The sequence below is a fragment of the Colobus angolensis genome, unplaced genomic scaffold (genome assembly GCF_000951035.1).
Source record: "Colobus angolensis palliatus isolate OR3802 unplaced genomic scaffold, Cang.pa_1.0 Scaffold10, whole genome shotgun sequence".
NCBI lineage: Eukaryota > Metazoa > Chordata > Mammalia > Primates > Cercopithecidae > Colobus > Colobus angolensis.
In genome coordinates, this window is record NW_012110919.1 from 21,890,763 (window position 1) to 21,904,803 (window position 14,041).

At 40.5% G+C, this 14,041-nt stretch overlaps 2 protein-coding genes across 7 annotated transcripts in view; one reads left to right on the forward strand and one right to left on the reverse strand.

Annotated features, from left to right (window-relative positions):
* Window positions 1–240: 240 nt before the first annotated feature.
* Window positions 241–10,294, reverse strand: VPS29 (vacuolar protein sorting 29 homolog (S. cerevisiae)). 6 transcript variants are annotated; one of them, XM_011936410.1, is made up of 6 exons: window positions 9,494–9,585; window positions 8,859–9,001; window positions 7,086–7,097; window positions 3,981–4,172; window positions 1,294–1,529; window positions 243–479 (listed from the first exon to the last, which is right to left on the reverse strand). In XM_011936410.1, exons 2-6 carry the CDS (start codon window positions 8,943–8,945, stop codon window positions 362–364), a joined length of 645 nt encoding a protein of 214 aa, XP_011791800.1. In that variant the 5' UTR covers window positions 8,946–9,001; window positions 9,494–9,585; the 3' UTR covers window positions 243–361. The 6 variants fall into 6 exon arrangements, with proteins under 6 accessions (XP_011791843.1, XP_011791800.1, XP_011791824.1 ...); XM_011936434.1 differs by lacking the exon at window positions 8,859–9,001 and having other exon boundaries at window positions 9,494–9,649; XM_011936415.1 differs by lacking the exon at window positions 8,859–9,001 and having other exon boundaries at window positions 7,008–7,097.
* RAD9B (RAD9 homolog B (S. pombe)) overlaps window positions 9,645–14,041 on the forward strand; it is a 34,395-nt gene continuing 29,998 nt past the window's right edge. The window contains exons 1-4 of the mRNA XM_011936389.1: window positions 9,645–9,828; window positions 11,238–11,308; window positions 13,018–13,173; window positions 13,678–13,792. Coding sequence (XP_011791779.1) covers window positions 9,783–9,828; window positions 11,238–11,308; window positions 13,018–13,173; window positions 13,678–13,792 — 388 coding nt within the window. The 5' untranslated portion in view covers window positions 9,645–9,782. The remainder of the gene's footprint in view (window positions 9,829–11,237; window positions 11,309–13,017; window positions 13,174–13,677; window positions 13,793–14,041) is intronic.

Below are 14,041 nucleotides of genomic sequence, written 5' to 3' on the forward strand. Positions count from 1 at the left end.
TGTTTATTACTAGAGAAGAGAAAAATGTATACAAGATAGTATAAATTCTTTCTCCACATGCACTACTTTTGGAATAAAGTTACAAATACCAACTTTGAAGATATTTACAAGGATACATTTTTCTTAACAAGTGACCAATTACTGTGTTGTGAACATTTTTTCATAGAATTCATATACTATAAACTAAATATATTCTTATAGTTTACAGGAAGCTTAGAGCAATTATGTATTAACAGAGAAGATGGTATTATATTTTACTGCAAAATATTATAAAAGTGATACAATTTTGTGGCTCTTAAATGTTTAATTACTTGATTTCAACAGGACAATGAAAAAAAAAATCATCAAGACAGGCCTGGCTTTAAGATTTTTTGTATTCAATTCGTTCTACTTTCACATCATCTCCAATTAGCTGATACACATAGGTGACCACTGTGGAAGCCTGGATATCCATCAACACAAATGATGGAATAATGTTTCTAGAAGAAAAAATAAATAATGTCAGTGTTTTGTAGCACAAAGCAGCAGCACTATAAATTTCAATTTAAGATGACTATTTGGATTCAAAGAAATCTGTTACATGTCACATGAACAGTTACCAAAAGATTGCCAAAATGGCTAGATTTATTTAAATGGTCACATGTGGCCGGGCACGGTGGCTCACGTCTGTAACCCCAGCACTTTGGGAGGCTGAGGTGGGCGGATCACCTGAGGTCAGGAGTTCGAGATCAGCCTGGCTAACATGGTAAAACCCAGTCTCTACTAAAAATACAAGAATTAGCTAGGCATGGTTGTGGGTACCTATAATCCCGGCTACTTGGGAGACTGAGGCACGAGAATCACTTGAACCTGGGAGACAGAGGTTGCAGTGAGCCAAGATTGTACCACTACACTCCAGCCTAGGTGACAGAGCAAGACTCTGTCTCAAAAAAAAAAAAAAGAGGTTGGGGCACATTTTTATGTATGTATGTTTTGAGTCTCGTTCTGTCACCCTGGCTGGAGTACAGAGCCTTAAACGTGGCTCACTGCAGTCTCAACCTCCTGGGCTTAAGGGATCATCTCATCTCAGCCTCCTGTGTAGGTGGTATCACAGGCATGCACCACCACACCCAGCTAATTTTTAAATTTTTTTTGTAGAGACAGGGTCTCAAATTCCTGGGCTCAAGCAACCCGCCCTGGCCTCCCAAAGTGCTGGTATTACAGGCATAAGCCACTGTGCCCAGCCACATTTCTTTTATGAAATGTCACACATGCAATTATCCTACTAAAGTCCCCAAATTCTGTACTACTCACGTTTCCAAGGCATTATATGCCCCAGTGGCAGAACCTGGATTAATGTAGAATTTATTTTCATGCTCAAATGCTTCAAATTTGTGTGTGTGTCCCGAGATAAGAATGTCCACATCAAACTGCCTCTGCAACAGGGCTAAGCTGGCCATATCTCCCCATGGAATAACTTGATGTCCATGGATCAGACCAATTTTGAACTGTCCAACAGTCACAACTTTCTGTTCCGGATAATTCAGATTCTAATATAAGAAAGAGACATAAGAAAATACGTATTTTAGAGATACTGATGTTTAAAAAAAATCAGTTTGCTTAAATATTCAATCTCATGTGGATGTTTTGATGTAGTACCCGACAACACATTTATACATTTTTTTGTTTTGAGACGGAGTCTTGCTATGTTGCCCAGGCTGGAGTGCAGTGGTACCCTCTCAGCTCACTAGGTAACCTCTGCCTACCAGGTTCAAGCAATTCTCCTGCCTCCGCCTCTCAAATGGCTGGGATTACAGGCACTCGCCACCATGCCCACCCAATTTTTTTGTATTTTTAGTAGAGACAGAGTCTCACCATGTTGGCTAGGCTGGTTTCAAACTTAACCTCAAGTGATCCACCTGTCTTGGCTTCCCAAAGCGCTAGAATTACAGGCTTGAGCCACTGTGCCCGGCCCACATTTATAAATATTTTATTTCTTCTCAGTTTCTAAGGCTGCAACTGTATTTAAAACATAACTTACTCAATATAAACTGGAATTTATCATGCAATCCCTTTGTGTTTATTCCTATAGAATATGGGTTCTTTTGTGCATGCTGTAAATAATTATTCACCCCAAACTTGTGATTTTCCTTTACATAAGGCATGTAAGTTAGGGTATGTTCAAATTATGGCTTAATATAGCCTTAATACTTTCATAGATGGCTTAAAATAATGAGAGCTAACACTTATATAGTACTTAGTATGAGCCAGGCACTACTGGAGAAGTTTTACAAATATCAGCTTAATTAATATAAGCGATCCTAGGTTATATTATGATCCCCAGTTTATGGATGATGAAACAGGCACAGAGAGGTTGTTTGTCCTTTCATCTCCCCATCTTTCACCTCCATGCCACCTTTACTTTATCCAAACTCTTTTTAAAACACAATAAAAAGACACTACGCCCTTCAGTTTGGTTTAAAGAACCCCATTAAATAACACAAACCAACATTAATTTATGAAAAGCTTATATTCCCAGAAATACAATATGTGTGTGTGTGTGTGTGTGTGTGTGTGTGTGTGTATATATATATATATATATATATATACACACACACACACACACATATTGTATTTCTGGGAATACAATATATACACACACACACACACACACACATATATATATATATATACACACACACACACACACACTTTTTTGAGATGGAGTCTTGCTCTGTCGCCCAGGCTGGAGTGCAGTGGCGCCATCTTAGCTCACTGCAAGCTCCGCCTCCCGGGTTCACGCCATTCTTCTGCCTCAGCCTCCCGAGTAGCTGGGACTGTGGCGTCCGCCACCATGCCTGGCTAACTTTTTTTTGGATTTTTAGTAGAGACAGGGTTTCACCGTGTTAGCCAGGATGGTCTTGATCTCCTGACCTCATGATTCGCCCACCTAGGCCTCCCAAAGTGTTGGGATTACAGGCGTGAGCCACCGTACCCGGCCCAGAACTCCTTACTTTTTTTCTTTAAAGTCAAGTTTATTGAGGCATAATTTACACAAAGTAAAATCTTACTTTTTCATGTGTAAAGATGGGTTTTGACAAATGCACATGGCTGTGTAAGCCCTGCTACACTAAAGATACAGAGCAGCTCTATCACTCCTTCAAAACTCCCTCATGCCCTATAAAGTCAACCTTTGAGAAAGGAAGCCACAGGAGGGTTGCTAGCAGAGAAGTAATGTGATCTTACTTCACTTAAAAAGGATCAAGCTGGTTGCTAGTTGGAGAATAAACTCGGAGAAGGAGCAAGAGTAGAATCAGGAAGTTGGAATACAAGAAAATGATACAGTGGCTTGGAATAAAGTTAGTAGAGGTAGTGGCAGTGAAAAGTTCATAAGAAAAACTTTATAAACCTGGCTGAGTGTGGTGGCTCACACCTGTAATGCCAGCACTTTGGGAGGCTGAGGCGGGAGGATCACCTGAGGTCACAAGTTCGAGACCAGCCTTGCCAACACGGCAAAACCCCGTCTCTACTAAAAATAAAAAAAAAAATAGCTGGGTGTGGTGGTGTGCGCCTGTAGTCTCAGCTACTTGGGAGGTTAGGCAGGAGAATCGCTTGAACCTGAGAGGCAGAGGTTGCAGTGAGCCAAGATCATGCCACTGCATTCGAGGCTGGGCGACAGAGTAAGACTCCATCTCAAAAAAAACAAAAACAAAAAAAACTTTATAAACTAAATGACAGCAAAAAACAGTTACAAAGCCACTGTTATTCAGTATCTATTTAGTTAGAATAAGTATTTAATGTTTACTAGGTGATCTAAATCAGTGATTTCAAACAGTTAGGGAGGGGCATGATGTATATGTATAGTAATTTTACATTTGGAAAAGAAAAAGGAAAAAAAAAAAAGACCTTACCAGTTGAGAAACCCTGGTCTAAAGATAAAGCTTATGTGAGTAAGAATCAAGAAAGGGAGATATTTTAGAAGGGAAAGGGAAATACATCACCTCATCGAAGTCTCCTCTCACAATATGAACATCACCAGCCAGAGTCTTGAGATAGTCATAACTCTCTTTGGTGCAAAGGTTTCCTGTGCAGAGAATGTGCTGAATTTTTCCTGGCACCAGGAGTTTTTTGAATTTAGCTGGCAAACTGTTGCACCGGTGTGGGATGTGCAGATCTCCTAATACCAACACCAACTTTAAAGTGTCAAGGGGAGATAAAGCGTAATGTTAAACATAATGTCAAAACAAAATAGTCTCCTCCTGTAAGACCCCTTTTAAGTCTCATAAGAGATCCCGAATCCCAGAAATTATTCATAGAGTTCCTATCATGACTATTTATTTAATATCAGAAGCTGAATCTGTAGGTATTTTTCTTCAGGTCATCAGCTTTGGGATAGGTTTCATCATTGATTGTATCATGACAATTTAAACAGACATACTTATGGGAATGTACTTTGTTCTAAATCAATCTTATTTTGGTTGTAAACAGTTGTGTATATAAAATACAGGTAATCATTCTATTTAGCAAGAGTGAAATCAAGCATTCTAAAGTGATTCATTTAGAGACCTATAAATACACTGAATTTTAAAAATTACAAAATGTAAAGTACACTACTGGGCCCTACAGAATTTGGCATTTTTAAAGACTGATACGGTAATTCATATTTCTGCAGTTGTAACATGAAATGACATATTAATCCCAGAAACATTAAAAGAAATTGTTAATAGAGAAAAATTCTGTAATTTATCTGTACTAGACTGACAACTATTTGCAAGCATAGTAGCCAAAATTTGGCATTTTTGTTACTTCAAACTATTAGGTATACGTTACAGAGATACACAAACAGCCTATGTTTCAGTTTCACTGAGTAAATGTGTGCTTCTGAATTATAATCTTTGATATCTTCACTTTCCTTATTAGAAGTCATACTTTTATGGTCTGGATTAAATTGCTCATATACCCTTGGTATAGTTCCCCAACGTAAAAAAAAAAAAATTTTTTTTTCACAATCCTTCATGTATATTAGAGCATTAAAACAAAAAAGAGATCAGTTAAACAAGTGATAAATTTAGCATAAAGTGGTTTAGAGCTGCAACACAGATGACAAAAGGAAATTCTGCTTTTAAATATACAAGAATATAAACCCCAATCCTGTAAAATTTTAATTTAAAAATTTCAAGATTTCAGAAACATTGAGTCATTTAACAGAATACTGTTAGAAAGATCATTTAAAAATAGTATCTGTCTGGCTGAGTGCGGTGGCTCACGCCTGTAATCCCAGCACTTTGGGAGGCCAAGGTGGGCAGAATACTTGAGGTCAGGAGGTCGAAACCAGTCTGGCCAACATGGTAAAACCCTGTCTTTACTAAAAAGAAAAATACAAAAGTTAGCCAGGCGTGGTGGCAGGCACCTGTAATCCCAGCTAATTGGGAGGTTGAGGCAGAAGAATTGGTTGAACTCAGAAGGCGGAGGTTGCAGTGAGCTGAGACGGTGCCATTGGCACTCCAGCCTGGGCAACAGCGTGAGACTCTGTCTCAAAACAAACATACAAACAAAAAAATAGTATCTGTCCTCCAAAGGACAACAGAATCAATTTCTGTTTTGTTTTTTTTTAGACGGAATTTTGTTCTTGTCGCCCAGGCTAGAGTGCAATGGTGCGATCTCAGCTCACTGCCACTCTGCCTCCGGGGTTCACGCAATTCTCCTGCTTCAGCCTCCTGCGTAGCTAGGATTACAAGCACTCGCCACCACGCCCAGCTAATTTTTGTATTTTTAGTAGAGACAGGGTTTCACCACCTGACTTCAGGTGATCCACCAGCCCTAGCCTCCCAAAGTGCTAGGATTATAGGCGTGAGCCATTGCACCTGGTCCAACAGACTCAATTTCTTCACGATGATCAGTATAAGCACCTTCATTCTATACAAAATGTTTTCCTTTACAGATATTCCATGCATAAATGTATATGCCCTTTAACTGCTTTTAAAGGCATGAGTATTCTTTAATATTAAGAAAACATTAAATAGCTAATAGGATAAAACAGTTTTGCCACTGCAGACTTTGCAAATGAAAATTAATCAAAAAAAACCAAAATGTGTGAAATTAAAATGATTACCAAAAGAAGCTTGATTCATCTTGCAACAAAAATTAAAATTTTGCAAAGAAAAGGAACTGTTATCAGGACACAGAGTTATCAACACATAGTTTGTAATCTCAAAGTAACACAAGGTTATGAAATTAGCACACTTTAAATTGTTAAATAAGATTCTTCTTTATAAAGACTAGTTTCAGCAGGTATTTGTTCTATGACCTATATTAATTATTTCAATGCAGATCTCAGTAGACAAAACATCTGTAAAACTAAAAACCACTATGAAGTTTCCACCCTCACTGATAAGCAATATACAAGTACCTGGATATGGAACAATCGTCATTTTAGAGGGGGATTCCTTCTGATATGGACTGAAGTACATAGTTAGTATGGGAATCTCGCTTTGAGAAAAAGGTAAAAATAATAGATTTCTATATTTAAAAGAAGAAGAAGAAGAAGAACCACAACAACCCCAAACTCATAAAAGGGTATAAGTCTACAACAGGCTGAAATGTTTGGTACTAATAATGAATGAGCTGTTTAATCTGAATGTACCAGAAAGAACATTAGTAAGACATGGTACTTTATAATGATTGATGACCTAATTCTATAAAGTACTGTGGATTATCCCCAAGACTCAAGGCTATTAGCAGTCTAAATATGTAACTGTATGAATGACCACACAATGATTTCAAATTAGTAGGGATCCTTACTAGGACAGAATCCTCTGGTTTCCTGCTGATGACAAAGTTACGGGGAAATAGTGTTAAATAACACATGTCATACTTTGAAACATGTTCCTGCCCAAATTCCACATGTTGACAAATCGGGATAGACATAGATTAGAGAGTCCTTTAAGAAAGCAAAAGATCCTGGAAATGGCAGTCTTATAACCAACCCAATAAAAGCATGGGAATTCGGTTACTTCCTTTCAACAGACCTTAAAAGGGTGAGAAATCCAGTCAGTAAACAGCCACCCAACCACCATGGTTAGTAGGAGCTAAGTGAAGAAACTTACTCTGTGCCCAGCCTTAGTGGAATGAAGAAGTTGATTGCAGACAGGGGGGATGAAAAAAAAAAAAAGGGTGAAACATGACCAATGTTAAAAGAAAGCAACAAAAAGAAATAAAAAAAAGGAGAACAAAAAACCCATACCAAATGAGCAAACAATTGTTAATGATTTCTGAGTGTTATGAAAGAAAATGTTAAAATCAGCTGTGCTCAAAACAATACCAAAAGAAACGTTTGCTTTATTTTTGAACATGACACACACACTTTTTAATAAATTTGTCTTGTCAATTTCTTCTATTTTTCTTAATCTTGTTCTGTACATTGACTTCCATCTCTGTTTTCCATTCTGTTTAGATTTTTATAAGGTTTTATAAAATAATGAATTTAGATTTCTACAAGACATTGTGGAAAATTTATCATCAGTAATAGCTTAAAGGCTAACATTTTCTGGATTCTTAGGGTCTAATTGTTCAAGTATACGGATTTTAATTATCTTACATTCAAAATTCTAGTAGCTGGAAAATTATGCTGCAGCTAGGTGATCTTTTGTAGCTGATGCAACACAGCACCATGAATACATTATCAAGTGATGAACAAATCAACTAAAGGTGAAGACAAAATAATAAAAACAAACATATTTATCCAGGTAAAACTGGACCTTTCCCACACCTGAATTTGCTGCCCACAGACTCTGGACACTGTACTGAGTGTTGAACGTCTGCATCCTTTGCCAAATAAAATGCTTTTAATCATTAAAGAACTGGCTAATGCTAAATTTTTCCCAGTTCTATTTCACACGAAAAATGATGTTCCAGTACAACTACCCTAAATAAGAGGGTTCACCTTTCAAACAACTTAAGAAACATTAATATTTTGAAACCATGGCAAGTAATTATGTCTTCTCCCATGGATAGGTGTCTCGAAATTACTGTAAACTGGATTACTTTAAACTGAAGTCTATTTAGAAGCAAAAATTAAAAGCGAGATTAAAGATTTTAAAGACGCATGCACCATAAATCTTTGGCTGCCACGTCTTTAAGTCCCCTCTTGAAAAGGCTGTTTGTCATGCAATAGTAATAATCTTAAAAATGCATGGTTTCTTTGGTTTCCTTGTAAAAATAAAAATGCAATAAATGTCTATCAGAGGTAGACGTCCCTTTACAGCCAACCTCCATCAATATAAATATGAAGATAATCACAGCTCCATTTTAAACAACTGACTTTTTAAGAGTCAAAGGCACCTTTGAAAATATGATTACAGGCCGGGCGCGGTGGCTCACACCTGTAATCCCAGCACTTTGGGAGGCCGAGGAGGGCGGATCACCTGAGGTCGGGAGTTAGAGACCGGCCTGACCAACAAGGTGAAACCCCGTCTGTACTAAAAATACAAAAATTTAGCCGGGCGTGGTGGTGGGCGCCTGTAATCTCAGCTACTCGGGAGACTGAGGCAGGAGCTGAGGCTTTAACCTGGGCGGCAGAGGTTGCAGTGAGCCGAGATCGCGGCACTGCACTCCAGCCTGGGCGACAGAGCGAGACTCCATCTCAAAAAGAAAGAAGGAAAATACGATTATAGCTATGAGCCCTCTCTAGTAGAGGCCCCCAATTTTTATGTAGGAAGGTCTGAGGAGCACCAACCTACTGGGGGTGAAGGGGTGATTGCTTGAAGGTGGCTGGAGACTAGGCAAGTCTCCAACACCGGCATTCTCCCCAGAAAAGTGTGTATATTCATAAAAATTTCCTAACAATTTCAAGGAATTCACACATCATTAAGGAATCCTACCCTAAAGGGGCGTAGCAACCCGTGGAAAGAAGTAGTTCCAGCAATTGCAAGCACCAAATCCCGCCCTCTGAGCGCACACCTGTTCATTTCAATGGTAGCTGGATGCTATTTCAGGGGCGAAGAGGGTCGTTTATTCCCTTTCCCTAGATAGGAAACTTAAACGGGTACGAAATTCTGCTCGCTACTTCCCGTTCTGCATCCGAGACGCCAGCTTCCACCACTACACCCCAACCAGCGGGAGGTGCTTTTTGCGGGAAAGGAGTAGGAAACGTCTGGAAACAGAGGAGGACCTTGCCCCTATCCCCGGAACACTCGAGGTATAGAACCAAAGGCCTTCCCTGGCTCGGGAGTACGGGTCTCGTGACATGTCGGGCAGCTTAGATGGGCCTTTTTACCCCTTGGATGGCCTCTGGCCCCTCAGGGCCGGGATACGAGACCTAGGCCAGCCGCACCCAGAGGTGGCCGCTCCCTTCTTTCCCTAGCCCTCTTCCTGGGCCTTTCCCAGGCCAGCGCGTGGGCCCTGACGCCGAGGCCTCCGGGATTTCCCAATCCCTCCCCCTGGGACTCCCCACGGCTCCCAACAACGCAGCACCCCAGCCGAGAGCCAGGCCTCTCGCCACAGCTGCAGCCCTCACCATCCTGTCACCGGGCTCCGCTCAGTCACCACCACTGCCGCCGCCCTCTTCCTCAGGCTCCTCGGCGACCCGCCTACTTAACCGCAACCAATGAGCGCAGAGGGCAACAGAAACTGCCGTACGGAGGCCCGCACCGGCCCTTCCCCGCTGTAAAGCAGTTTGGGAACTTGTGGAGGCGGGGTGGTAGAGTGCAGAGACAAGATCGCGAAGCTTCGAAAAGCGCGGGCAGCATCCGGGCACCTGGGCCGTCGAGCTGAGGCGCGCCTTCTGGGCCTGCTTTTTAGGGCGTATGGCAGCGATGCTGAAGTGCGTGATGAGCGGCAGTCAGGTGAAAGGTGGAGCGACCTTTGTTGTCTTCCCATTTAGCAGAGAGAAATGCAGACGTTAATAGGTCGTCCCTACCATCGTCTAATTTTACCTCTTTGCCTTTATGCGCAAGGACTGAGGACGCACGCCCTGGCCACAGTCTCACCCACTTAAGGTCCTGTTAGCTTCTGAGGGGAGGATGAGGACCCATCTCGTGTTACTTAAAGGCAGATGTAATATGGCTGGTATCCGGGAAATGGAGTTGTACCATCGGGTCACAAACTCGGGAAGCTGAAGACTGCATGGGGAGGAGTTGAGATAAAAAAATAATGCTTGGACAGTAAAAGTATTTTTTGTGCCAAGAGAAAAGCGTAAACCAGTCCCCCCCCCCCCCCAGATTCTACCATTTTTTAAAATGTATGACCTTGGAAAAGTCACTAAATCTCTTTGGGGCTCGATCTCTAAAACCGAAACGGGGGTAATGAGCACCTTCATCACAGAGTTTGTTTGGAGTCAATGAAATGGAAATGCATGTAAAGAGCCCCGCAATAGATGGAATGTACAAGAATTATTAGTATTGTAAACGGCGCTTTCAAAATGGAAATTAGGCCGGGCACGTGGCTCACGCCTGTAGTCCCAGCACTTTGGGAGGCCAAGGCGGGTGAATCACCTTAGGTCGGGAGTTCGAGACCATCCTGGCTAAGACGATGAAACCCCGTCTCTACTAAAAATACAAAAATTAGCCAGGTGCAGGGGTAGGCTCCTGTAATCCCAGCTACTTGGAAGGCTGAGGCGAGAGGATCGATTGAGCCTGGGAGGTCGAGGCTGCCGTGAGTTGAACTCGCGCCACTGCACTCCAGTCTGGGTGTCAGAGTGAGACTCTGTCTCAAAAAAAAAAAAAAAAAGAACATTCACAGTGTCATACGGGATCAGACTAGTGTGTTTTCCCGCCCTAAATGTGTTTTGTGGTGGGGAAGTCTGGCTACCCTCAAACATCGGAGATGTATGTTGAATACCCCTAATTTCTCACTCATGACTTATTGTGACTTCGATATCAAGCTATTAAAACCATTTCAGATTATCTTCTCCATGCACTTTCACAGTTTTTGGGGGGGTCAAATACATTTATCTAAATCAACTTGTAAAATATATTAGTATGGAAATTGGTTTGCCACAGTAGCTCCATGTAACACTGTAAACATATAGAAGGACAAATTTCGGTCAGTTTTATCATTTCACATACTACAAATTTATTGAGCCCCTTCTATATGTCTGGCATTTTGCCAAGGGTATACTGTATAAAAGTAATGTAGCATTAGTCTATAAGATACTGCTCTTTCTGAATTTCTCCAGTCCTCTGAATGCTGAACTAGTCTTGTGATTTGTTTTTATTGTTAGAGGGAAAGAATATAAGCATCACCTTTCTTTTTCTCCATAGTATTTGGGAAAGCAGTTCAAGCTCTATCACGAATTAGTGACGAGCTCTGGCTAGACCCATCTAAAAAAGGTGTAAGTAAGAAAGTTAATAGATCACGTATTAAGGCAAGAGGAGATGTTTAAAGATCCCAGTCCAGATTGAATGTTAACTGGGAAATCCAGAAATTGTAATTATCCCTTTAACTGTTTATCTTTATTTTACATATCCCAATATACTTAGAGCATAGTAAAGTTGAAAATATGCGGATAAGCTTGATTGATTTAAACTGGAAGACACAAACTGGTAGTCAAGAGACTACGGTCTGCAGGAATGTTTTTTGGCCTGTACTGTTTTTGTTTTTGTTTTTTTAAATTTGAAATAATTTCCAACATTTAAAAATTGAGGCCGGGTGCAGTGGCTCACCCCTGTAATCTCAGCACTTTGGGAGGCCGAGGTGGGTGGATCACCTGAGGTCAGGAGTTCGAGACTAGCCTAGCCCACATGGTGAAACACCGTCTCTACTAAAAATATAAAAATTAGCCTGGCATGGTGGTGGGGACCTGTAATCCCAGATACTCGGGAGGCTGAGGTGGGAGAATTACTTGAACCCAGCAGATGGAGGTTGCAGTGAGTGAACCGACATGGTGCCACTGCACTCCAGCCTGGGCAACAGAGTGAGACTGTGTCCCCCCCCTCAAAAAAATGAGAGAGTCCAATTTTTCCTACTTCTCATGAAAATTCAGAAGACCTGACAGTTTTGGGACTGCATTCATTCCCAAATGAAAGTAGTTGGCTGAAACTGAATAATGGTTTCCTCCCTTAGACAAGGTGTGAGACCACCAATATGCTGTAACTCCCTTATGTATTGCCTTCTGCCATTTCACACATTAAGGTTAAGGCCCATGACTGGGTGTGGTAGTTTACAAATGTAATTCCAGCACTTTGGGAGGCTGAGATGGGAGGATCACTTGAGCCCAGGAGTTCGAGACCAGCCTGAGCAACAAAGCAAGACCTTACCTATCTCTACAAAAAAGTTTTAAAAATTAGTCCGGTGAGGTGTTGTGTACCTGTAGTCCCAGCTACTTGGGAGGCTGAGAGGAGGGAGGATTGGTTGAGGCCAGGTGTTTGGAGGCTGCAATGAGCTGCAGTGGTACCACTGCACTCCAGCCTGGCCAACAGGCTTTTTTTTTTTTGTAAAAAAAGTAAAAAAATTAAAAGAAAGTTAAGGCCCCTGTAGGCATTTACTATTTTATGTTTTCAACATGCAAACTTTTAGATTTAACACATATATGTATTCAATATAACAGATATACATATATGTATACACCTATATATACATATGTAGATATATATACATGTATGTTACACCTATATATGTATATATAGGTGTGTAATGAAGAGACTTGTCCTGAATGCCATTTAAACTATCAAGTATATAATATAGGGTATGTCCTGTATATATATAGGTGTACATGTATGTATATATATGCAAATTCAATACAGACTGTATAGGGCAGTCCATAATTAACATCCCACGTTCTTATTTGAACACATTTAACTGTGATGTTAAACATAATGAAATTTTCTGAATCAAGCTATTATTTAAAGAAAGTTTATTTTCTCCTAAATTTTTTTAAAATAAAAAAATAGAGGTGAAGTCTTGCTCTGTTGGCCAGGCTGGTCTCAGACTCCTGGCTTCAAGTCATCCTCCTGCCTTGGCTTCCCAAAGTGCTCGGATTACAGGTTCATGGGAGCCACCATGCCCAACCTCTCCTAAACAGTTTTTATCTTATTTTTCTAGCTTGCTCTAAGATGTGTGAATTCTTCTCGGTCAGCATACGGATGTGTCCTGTTCTCTCCTGTGTTTTTTCAACATTATCAATGGTCAGATTTAGTGAAAATGAGTGAAAATGAACTTGACACAACACTGAATTTAAAATGCAAATTAGGAATGAAGGTAAATATAAGTGGCCCTGATTTTCTCTTATTTTGTAGAAATATTCATTATATAGGACATAATCTGTATTCTATACTTAATAGTTTAAATGGCATTCAGGACAAATCTGTTCATTATTACTATTATTTTTGAGACAGAGTCTCAGTTTTTTACCTAGGCTGGAGTGCAGTCTTGCAATCGTGGCTCGCTGCAACCTCCTCCTCCCAGTTTCAAGTGATTCTTGTGCCTCAGCCTCCCGAGTAGCTGGGATTATAGGCTTGCGCCACCATGCCACGCTAATTTTTGTATTTTTAATAGAGATGAGGGTTTCGCCATGTTGGCCAGGCTGGTCTTGAACTCCTGACCTCAAGTGATCTGCCCACCTCGGCCTCCCAAAGTGCTGGGATTACAGGCGTGAGCCACCGCACCTGGCCAAGTCTGTTCATTTATGAATGCATATACTTTTGTTTTTAAAATGAATCAACGGTGTTAAGTATGTGCTTAATATGTATATTTCTGTTACAGTCAATTTTGCCCATCTTTAGATGTCTGAATTCCCTTGAAAGAAATATAGAGAAGTGCAAAATATTCACCAGATCTGACAAATGCAAAGTAGTTATTCAATTCTTCTACAGACATGGTAGGTACAATTAAAAATGGTTTAAAATACTGTGTTTTTTTCTCAATAGTTTTCATGTTTAGAACATTGATATTTCATGTCAAGACTTCTCATTACATTACTGCTTAGAGTGTGTGTAGTTAAGTGGTAGGGCAGTTTGAAGTATTATCCTTTTTTTTTTTTTTGAGATGAGGTCTTGCTCAGTCGCTAAGGCTGGAGTGCAGTGCTGCCACCTTAGCTCACTGCAACCTCCACTTCATGGGTTCAAGC